General features: G+C 38.6%; 1 protein-coding gene across 1 annotated transcript in view; it reads right to left on the bottom strand.

The window, feature by feature from the left end:
- Positions 1 to 1,636: 1,636 nt before the first annotated feature.
- Positions 1,637 to 9,967, bottom strand: part of LOC112564431 (prominin-1-like) — a 30,830-nt gene continuing 22,499 nt past the window's right edge. The window contains exons 16-28 of the mRNA XM_025239251.1: positions 9,784 to 9,874; positions 9,036 to 9,158; positions 8,635 to 8,694; positions 8,183 to 8,224; positions 7,664 to 7,717; positions 7,104 to 7,190; positions 6,790 to 6,858; positions 6,374 to 6,466; positions 6,058 to 6,182; positions 5,800 to 5,847; positions 5,416 to 5,445; positions 5,180 to 5,216; positions 1,637 to 4,317 (exon numbers count right to left, since the gene is read on the bottom strand). Coding sequence (XP_025095036.1) covers positions 5,195 to 5,216; positions 5,416 to 5,445; positions 5,800 to 5,847; positions 6,058 to 6,182; positions 6,374 to 6,466; positions 6,790 to 6,858; positions 7,104 to 7,190; positions 7,664 to 7,717; positions 8,183 to 8,224; positions 8,635 to 8,694; positions 9,036 to 9,158; positions 9,784 to 9,874 — 844 coding nt within the window. The 3' untranslated portion in view covers positions 1,637 to 4,317; positions 5,180 to 5,194. The remainder of the gene's footprint in view (positions 4,318 to 5,179; positions 5,217 to 5,415; positions 5,446 to 5,799; positions 5,848 to 6,057; positions 6,183 to 6,373; positions 6,467 to 6,789; positions 6,859 to 7,103; positions 7,191 to 7,663; positions 7,718 to 8,182; positions 8,225 to 8,634; positions 8,695 to 9,035; positions 9,159 to 9,783; positions 9,875 to 9,967) is intronic.

Genomic DNA, 9,967 nt, shown 5'->3' with positions numbered 1-9,967 from the left:
GTGGCGGCCTTAAGATATTCATTGAATTGCTCTTTTTCTGAACAGTATACTTTCAGCACTTGATTGGCTACGATTTTTTTATTGCCGTCAAGTAGTCACATGTTGCGACTCGGCAACAGCTGAAAGCAGGCGAATAGTTTTGATGTTTGTGGTCTAATGATCTTGAGGGTTTAATACAAAGTTTTTACACGGCATCAACCAGAGTTCAAGAGGTTTTATTTCTTCATTACGACTTCTTGACGAATCCGCCTGAAACTTGTTGTTGAACTCAGTCAAGCATATAAAGTTTAGGCAAGCACGAGCACTTTAAAATATTTTAAAAACACAATAATGATTCACATAAAGATGCAGGCTGTCAAGGTGGCTGTCACGTGACAGAGGCTGGTGTCGTGACTGGTCACGTAATTTAAAGCTGCTCGATGATGATAAAAAGGACACCACGGTAGCACCAAACAGGCCTAAGATGAATTGTTTATACACCACACACACAAAGAGAGAGAGAAGGTGTATACAAAAGGGAAAACACAAAATTTGGATTCAATTAAAACTGAGCCAACAACTATTGCACAGTATACCCTTGTTGTTGCACTGCAGCATGTCAGGGACAGGTGACAGCATGTGGAGTGAAAGTTATGTGAATGTGGCAGCACGGCGTGGACAGGCCGAGAGAACGAGTAACAGCGAAAGGATAAGTAATCAGCTTTATGTATTTATCAATGAACTCTGTACGTGTTCTGTAAAATTCTATAATCGATTTCTGACCCACTTCCCACTGTCCTAGAAGTCTGAAATTTTCACCAGTGAGTAATTTCGGCGACAATGCTTTATTTGATAATTTCCAGCAGTCCACAAATACTAAAAGTGTTTTAAAATGTAATGTTATATGAGAACTTACATGTCAAATTAGGGGAGATAGGTTACTGATGCTCTAGGACTAGTAAACTATAGGCTGTCTCCCGAATTCGAACTTTCGGAAAGAAATAAAGTCACAAATAAAACGAAAAAAAAATCAATAACAAAATTTTAAAATACTAAAACGTTTTTAAAATAAACTTCTTAAAAAAACGCTCTTTTATTTGAAATGCAGTAAAAAGGGTAAAATAATTTTTTTTCTTAGGCCACTCACACTTTAGTATTAAATTATTTTATTCTTTTTAGTGCATTTCAAATAAAAGTGTTGTAAGTTTTTTCTGATTTGATTTACAAATAGTTTGTAAATTATTTTAGGATTGAAGTAGTAGGATAGCATAAATACTCGACAATGGCTATCTCTCCACTGCCCATTGAAAGACAGTAGGTTCCAAAAAGCTCCATCTGCAGGGTAGTGAGTTTTCCAATCAAGGTGCAGCAATCACTTTTTGTATCTTTGATTCTTGTAGTTCAATCAGAGTTTTATCATCTTTCAATGTAGGCTCCTGTCTTTGCATAAGAACGTAAAAAAAAGTCAGGACGAATGCGTGAGTGTTGGGCATGTGAGTGAGATCGGTCGTTCAAACATTGTAAATTCTGCCTGGCGTATAGACTGTTTGACAAAGGGGATTAGACTGGTTCAGCTTCTAAACGACAGATTTTTACTTCATTATCTCACCTCCTCCACCACCACCGATATCTCTCACACACACACAAAACACAAAGAGAAAGTTTAAATCACTTTATTTGTAGTTTCTACTCTATTTGCACAAGTAAAACGTTTGCTTCAAGCCTACATACATTCCTTACAATTCAGAGAACAAAAATATGTACAGTAAAACCGTCTGAATATCCAAATGATACCACAAACATCTAATCGATAAGATATATTCACAAAACATAATACAAAAAAATGGTATCACAGATTTTCTTTATGCAGATTATGGACGGATTAACGTACTATCATTGGTTTCATTATGACACATTATTAATCAATAACTTTATAATTACAGTGACAGACGACAAGGACCATGTAGCAGAAAAAAAGACAAATCTTTGGATAGATGCATTTTATTCGTAGGACGGTTCTAGAAAAAAAAAAAAAAAAAAAAAAGACTGAACGCAGGTATGAATAATAGTAATGGCGGGAAGCGGGGTGGGATGCTAGAAAGATTATCAGGTTCAGATCCTAACTTTGGCTCGCGTGTCATTCTATGAATAGATGTATACCTCGTCCTTTTGTCTGCGTGTCAGCTTGAAAACAAAACAATTACAACACAAGCAACAAGGTCCCAAAGGTCAGGATTTGAGCAAACTATAGCGGACAACCGAAGTTGGTTTGCTTTCCTGCCGTCTGGGCATTATGTTCCGTTATATCATATGTACAATAAGGGGGAGGGGCAGATGTCCAACAGCCTCTCCATGTCCCATGGCTGATTTGTACCCGGATATTGCGCGGTATGCCGACTGGCACAGTTCGCCAAATGTTTATTCCCTGATTGCCGAAAATAATTAACAGCTCACTTGCCAAACAGTTGTTTAGCTCAAATCATTGTGATAGACACAGTGAAGGTCTCAAGGGTTTTGTTGAACATTTTATGAACTTCCGGCAAGGTTGTTGTAGAGGGCCGAATCCACCAATAAATTAGGACGCTATTAATATGTCACACGCAGACATTTAATACAGGACATCTCTGCATTTACAGCTCTACTGTAACGGTATTTAACAGATTGTTGTTCGACAACTCTTCAAAAGATCCGCATGCACGCACGCGCGCGCAAGTAGACACACGCACGTACAAAAACACGCCGACTGACGCGCGCACACTTATTTTTTACAAACTCTACTGCAATTTAACAATTTACAACAAGAGAGATAAATTAAGTCAACAAAGTACAAACTATTTTTGAACAGGAAAAAATATAGATTTTTTTTTTTTTTTTTTTTTTGAGAAACGTGTAAAATAAAATTTTTTAATAAGTCGGAAGTTTACCATTTGCAGACAGTGGACTCGGTCTCAAAACCAAGAAACAAAATAAGCGACAAATTTTCTTCAGAAGACGTTTTGTGACCTTTATGAGGTCATCCAGAAAAAATAGTCAAGTTTTAACTAACGATTACATTCTCAACATATACAATTAACTTTTTACAGAAATCCACTGCTCGCGCTACTAGTCGTCGACTGCAGACTAACAAAATAAAATTAACAGGCACCGGGCTTGGTGTAGGAACTTCACTCAGGAGTACAAATCACTCTCGGGCTGGAGTCGTGTACACTTTTAGTTATCACAGAACGACATTCATCACTTTAAGATAAATAATAATGAAAATAATAAGAAAGAAAAGACTATCGACGAACTAAACTACTTCCTCCGTCTACAGTAACGCAATTAATGAATGAGTTAATTAACTGCACCACGCTAACAGCTTGAAGCTGTCCAACAGATTCTTAGGTTGTCGATGCTTGTACAACATTTTATTTCTTAAATATGGCCTTGGTGGAGTCTTTGACGGTTCTTTTCGGATCATTTGCCTAAAATAAACTTTATACAAACATATAAAAGAATAAGAAATAAATATTCTCTTAAGCATTTACAATCGCAGTCAGCAGCTTGACGTCCGACCAGGATGAAATATTCAGTACGGAAATAGAATCAAGGGAGATAGCTTGTGTCAGCTGTTCCTTCTTGTACTGAAGAGTATCTTCCCATGAAAGGACAACACTAAAATTTCCCCTTCAGACACAACGGAACGCACGGGTTTGTGGAGAAAGCTTGTTGTTGTTGTTGTTGCTGTTGTTGTTGTTGTTGTTGTTGTTGTAAGTATGTGATTTACATTTTGCACTCATAACTTGACAAAGAAAACTATTTGTTTAGTACAAACTTTTTACAAAATCACTAAAACATAATGTCAAGAAATAATATGAAAACCTCAAAATAATTTTAAAAACTTGATAAATTTACAAGTAGTCATCACTGCCTTTACTAATCATCATTATACAGTCGTTTTGTATCACAGATAACACCTACTTTGATGTTTGGAAACATCAAACAGTGGGCTTGGTGTTTGCAGAAATTCCCAGTAAGGTTAAGGGAACTGTTGGGGACCAAAATACTGGAATTGTCACTTTAAAACATTCATTTAATTGAGTTGCTAGAAAACTTGCTTCAACACCTGTGTTAGAATATAGCTTCACTGCGATGATTGAAACCATATCTAGGGTAAATTCAAAACACAAGATTTCCCACACTTTTCAGTAAAGCTCCCAAGGCACAAATCATATCAAACACTTTATGTTCTTGGTGGTCTAAGCGTTGGTTGAAAGTGTTTGACTGTTATGCTGACTAACACTTTGGATATCAAGATATTGTTGGATATTTTGCAGCTGGTACGACAACTTCGAAGAACTGAAAAAACCCACACAAAACAAATTATAGCAGCATATATGTTTTTATCACCAAGTATTGCTAATATTTTATGGTTAACAAAGCAAATCCACAGTAGATGGGATTGGGGAATCAAATATATAACCACTTCGATGTGAGGGGACAACTCAGTAACAAAAAGTCTTTCTCTTGAAAACACCTGGCTCACCTGCGCTGGTTCATGTGCTTCATACATGTATGCACTAGGCAAGGTCATGTGCACAGACATACACAAGATTATAAAGACAAAAAGATGATGAGCACAGAGACAATGTATGACTGTAATGCAACAGTCACTGAAAGAGTGCAGCACATAAATTCTAAGCACACAGATATAGTAAGAATGTGTAAGGATATACCAAGATTATCAGCACAGAGACAGTGAGATTATGTGCACAGACATTGTAAAATTATGTGCATGAACAGAGACACTGAAATATTATAAGCATGCAGTAAGATTATGTGCATGGACACAGACAAAGCAGGATTATAAGCTCAAACGTATAACATTACATTCACAAACACAGAAACAGCTTGATTATATGCACAAAGACACACATTAATATTACATGCACAGACAAAGAAACAGTATTTTAAGTACATGGGGACAGTATGAATAAATACATTGACACCATAAGCTTCTGTACAGAGACAGAGGCATATTAATATTATAAGCAGATAGACACTAAGATTATATGTGGGCCAACAACCACAATACAGTAAGATTATGTACAAAGAATATTATAAGAACCCAGCAGAGTTAATGATTATGCACACAGGCCAGACACTACAAAAATATTTGCACAGACCAGTACAGGTGAGCCTCTACCCCAAACCTACTTACCACAAAATGCTTCCTTTAAAAGGGTGCCACCTTGTTCCTGCAGAAAATAAATGTATTGCATTATACATACAAGATCCTGCATACACACACACACACACTCTGCACACTAAAACAAGTGTGGGCATACACACACACATATCCACACAAGAGTCCCAAAATATGCCATTGACATAAAAATAGCACACAGTAGTATACTGCGCTATATAAATCACTTTTTTATTATTATTATTACTTACTTGCGCTTAGGAGTGGAGTATGATCCGCCCCTGGGAAAAAAAAGTGACACCACATAATAAGAAAGGGAGGAAGAGCAGCAGGCAGATGGAACAGACTAGAGAGAAGGAGAAAGGGCAGGAGAGAAAAAGAAATAGGACACTGCTAGTTTGTTATGGTGCACACTGTACAATCACATGGATCACTGCCTAATCTGAAAAGTAGAGTTGGTAAAATAACCCAGGTAGTTGTACAGCATCTTGATCAGCGTTGCTGAGTGTTCAACGCATAAAATAACATGGTAAAACAATTACAGCTCTTATTTGTTCATGAATATGTGCCAGACGAGGGCTCAACATGTACTAAATCTACAACAGCATTGTATGAGAACTGGTAAAAGTTCTTACATAGTGATAGACTGGGACGTCTGAGTAGTGAACACCTCAGTAGTGGGTCTGAAACAGAGGAGAGATATTAGGAGAAAAACACAGCAAGAACAGTCAACGCAATATGTAGTTATTTCAATTCTCTCACCATTAAGTTGCTTATGAGCGAGGTATGAAGTAGACCAGGCTTGCATATTAGTGATGCTTTAAACGCACACACACACACACAGACACACAGTGCTAACAGTTTGGTTTAAGCAGACAAGCCAGAATTAATACCTCTTTGGACTGTCATAACCATCACTGTACAACATCCGCCTAAAGTGCTTGGCCAGCTTGACAGACAGGATGAGGCTCGGCATGAAGAAGAAAATGGACCAGCCAAGTCCAAGCCAGAAACCATTCTGAAATAGCACAGATTTCATTGACCAAACCATGAGAATGTCTTCGATGTCAAAATATGGTTGTGAACCCTTTTCTTCAACTCTCTCTCACACACACACAAGGTATGCCACCCACGATTAGACTCAAAGAGTAGACGAGACAGATGGAGTGATGCTGGTCTACACTGCTGACAAGACTCGTGTGGACTCACCAGGGGGTCCACCATCCCGTGACAGAAGGTCTCCACCACAAGGGCGCTGAAGATAGAGTACAGAGGGGAGCACTTGGCCACGTCTGTCTTGAGCTGTGCAAGACAAGATGTCCACAAGTCAGTATGGTGGTGTCATCACAGTGCGGACAATGATACGTGAGGAAGTCATCAACAAACTGAGGTTATTAACCTGCTATCATGTAACTCCATATTTACAGGCTGTTACATCAATTTACAGGTATTGTTATGTGTCATATGACATCCCGCTATCTCACGTCGCCGGTGTAAATCGTTGACGTTTTTACAGCAGATAATCACGTAGCGCCCACGTAAAAGGTAAGATAGACGGCACCGCCAGGAATTTCATAATTAATATGTTGTTTCTCCTTTTAAATAATGAGAATCGCACAGCTTACCTTGGAGAGTATATCGCCGATGTAGGAGTCGACAAATCCGAAAATGGCGTTGATGAAATTAGTTGTCACCTGAAACATGGTTGGCATCGAGCTCAGAGAGAAACCCACTAAAATTTGCGAGAAACCTCAGCGATAATGTGAGTACATGTGTGTGACCCTACTTTACATTTGTGATCAGGGGCAGTGAGAACCCGAGTTATACATTTAAATAGATGAGAGGGTGATAAGTGAGAGTGATAAGTGAGAGTGATAGATGAGAGGGTGATAGATGAGAGTGATAGATAGTGATAGATGAGATGGTGAGCTCGACTTACCTTTGTGATCAGGTCCGTCATGAAGGTGTTATTGGTGAGCTGGGTTTGTGCAGTGCTGATTATATTAGGAAGCTTTTGTGCCTCTGTCTGAAAGTCAAGCAGACTGCATCAATACTTTTTTTCCTAATCCAAAAGTCAGTCACATCGATTTAAGCTCTTTGTTGTGATCAGTGTCTATCTCTCCAGCAACAATTAAAGAAAAAGTAATGAGAAGTTGCAGCGGTCAAACGAATCCCATTTTGTCCATCTTCATATTTTGACAGCAACTTATTTTAGTTTTAGTGGTCCCTTACCCACATCTTCGTGTCTATAAAGTGTGTCAGCTTTTGATTTTAATCAGCCTTGAGTGAAAAGGGGAAATTTACCTGGACCAATCTTAACATTTATTGTAGGATGAATTCAAGACGATACAAATGAAAATTGTTGGTGCAGAACCTACATCGGGCATTTACAAAAAACTTACAAATGAATCAATGCATGCAAACTAAGGAGGGGGTTATCAATGACATCTGCCCTGCCATCCACTCATTCCTCATTCCTTCATTTCTGATTACACCTACCTTTATGTCTTGAGTAATTGATTGCAGATTATTTGCAATATTCTCCATGTCCACCTGAAGATTAAAAGTCAGACATGTTTACTGAATCATATAATCGCGAAAATACATTGCTATGTACATGTGTACATATAACTGCCTATATCCAACCCCCTTCCACCATTATGGTTTTCTACAAAGGCAGCAACCCAGGCTTTGGTCACGTGTCCCTGTAGTGTCGAGAAATGCACGTGTCTGAGGCTACAGGAGTTTAGCAGGTAAGTATTGGTATTTCTATTACCAAACTTTATCAAAGAAACTATAAGCACTATCTGAACCTGACTTTTTCTAACTCTGCTAATACTAAGGTTGCCGAGATTCAAGTCTGAATATACTGGTTACCATTTCATATCTTAAAAGAAATGCAAACACTTTTTTGTAATTCTCTTCTTTCAAAAGAATGTCTAGATTTGAGATCGATTTGAAATCCTCGAAAATAGACGACAATAATTGAACTAGATAAATTCTCCATTGTATACTTACTAAAGTGCTTATCAGATCATCCAGCGGTTTAGTGTCTGGCGACTGAGGAAAAATTATGAAGAAAAGAAAAATAAAATAAACGCTGTTTCATATCCTGTCTACATTCTCTCTTCATCACTCGCTCAATCTTTTCAATGTGCAAACATCCCCCCTTCCCCGAAAAAAACCAAAAACAAACAAACAAACAAACAAACAAAAAGAAACCAACAACCCCAAAACATTCAAGTTCATAGTCATAGGTCTTGACATGACATAAAAGGTATTACAGTCCGTCCACTCACTGCACTGCTAGATTCTTTATCTCTCTCTTTCACTCGCACCATGAACATACAAACGTCACACAACACACACGCACCACGACACGTTACACAACACTCAACCTTAATATTCACACACTTCTACATTCTACACTCTTTCCGTCTGTCGCTCGTAACTGTCAATGTTAAACTTACACTGGGGTGGATTGCTACAGAGGTCCTCGTGGCGTTCACAATCGCCGTCATATTTTGTATCTGAAAATATTGACATCAAGTTACTGCGGGCTTCGAACTGAATGTTGTTTCTGGGTATAAAACAAATCAGAAGATGTAAGAATATTGGGAAGGAAATACAGTAACCGTCCGCTGTTTTGATCGACTTGGCCTCACGCACCACTCACAGGAAGGCAGACAGACAAGGGTGTGTATGGGGCAGACTTTGCTGAAAGATGCTGCGGAACACAGTTAGTCCAGAGTAACTACATCCTGCACGGGTAGACCCAGACATCACACACACTTTTTGGAGAATGCCAGGGGACGAGGGATGGGGATCAGAGGAGTCAAGGGTTCAAAGGTTGAAAGGTCGGTCAGCTTACTGCGACTTTCAGCGTGCTCAGGTCGTTGACGGAGTTCTCCAGCGCACTGATTTCACGGGTCACGTTGATGTCTTTGAGGTCGGTGGTCAGCTGGGCGGTGTTGAAATTGAACTTTAGGTTGTTCTGGAAATCAATTAATCAATTAATCGATCAATCAATCAATCTGCACGAATATCGCTATTTATTTATCGATGCGACCTGTAGAAATAGCTTTCGAAATAGCTGCGTAGGACAGAGAACTCCTGGTCCGAATGCCACCACTTGCAGCATGGAAGTGCATCACTTCTTTCATTTTCAGTCACAAAAGATTAGGAACCAGTTTCTAGCTTCTTGAAATTCGTTTCGAAGAATAACTTTTTAAAAATGGCAACACAAATCGGAAACAGACAGAAAGCTTTTTTGTTATGTTTCTCTTTTAAATACCTGGCAACAAATTACACGAATGTTTCTCATGAAACAATAAAGTTGTAATGCATTATTTTGTGTTATATTGTGTGATGCTATGGTTGTGTGATGCATGTGTATTATATTATCAGCAAATTCACTGACTTTTTATGTCATAAACTCGCTTCTCAGCATGCTCTTCTTTTTGTCTGAACATGATCGTTTCGGTGCTATCGTCTGGACACGCCTCTCAGTGTCGGTACTCACGAGTATATGTCGGTTCACCTACTGACCTGGTATTTTCCAGGTCCCCCATGAGGCTGACAAATCTACACGAGCCTCAGGTAAGCTACAGGTCACTCACCTCCTTGAAATCGCTGATCATCTTCAGACTGTCGTTGACGATTGGTTCGAGTCCCAGGACGGAATACAGTGTGTAGTCATTCCTGCAGCCACTGTAAGCAAATCCAAATTATTTATTCTATGTTAAATAATCTGTTGTCTGCTTAATCAAGTCATGTTAATTATATTTTTATTTTATATAAATT

Source organism: Pomacea canaliculata, linkage group LG5 (assembly GCF_003073045.1).
Source record: "Pomacea canaliculata isolate SZHN2017 linkage group LG5, ASM307304v1, whole genome shotgun sequence".
NCBI lineage: Eukaryota > Metazoa > Mollusca > Gastropoda > Architaenioglossa > Ampullariidae > Pomacea > Pomacea canaliculata.
The sequence above is the reverse complement of the archived record's forward strand: the minus strand, read 5'-3'. Positions and strand labels throughout refer to the sequence as shown.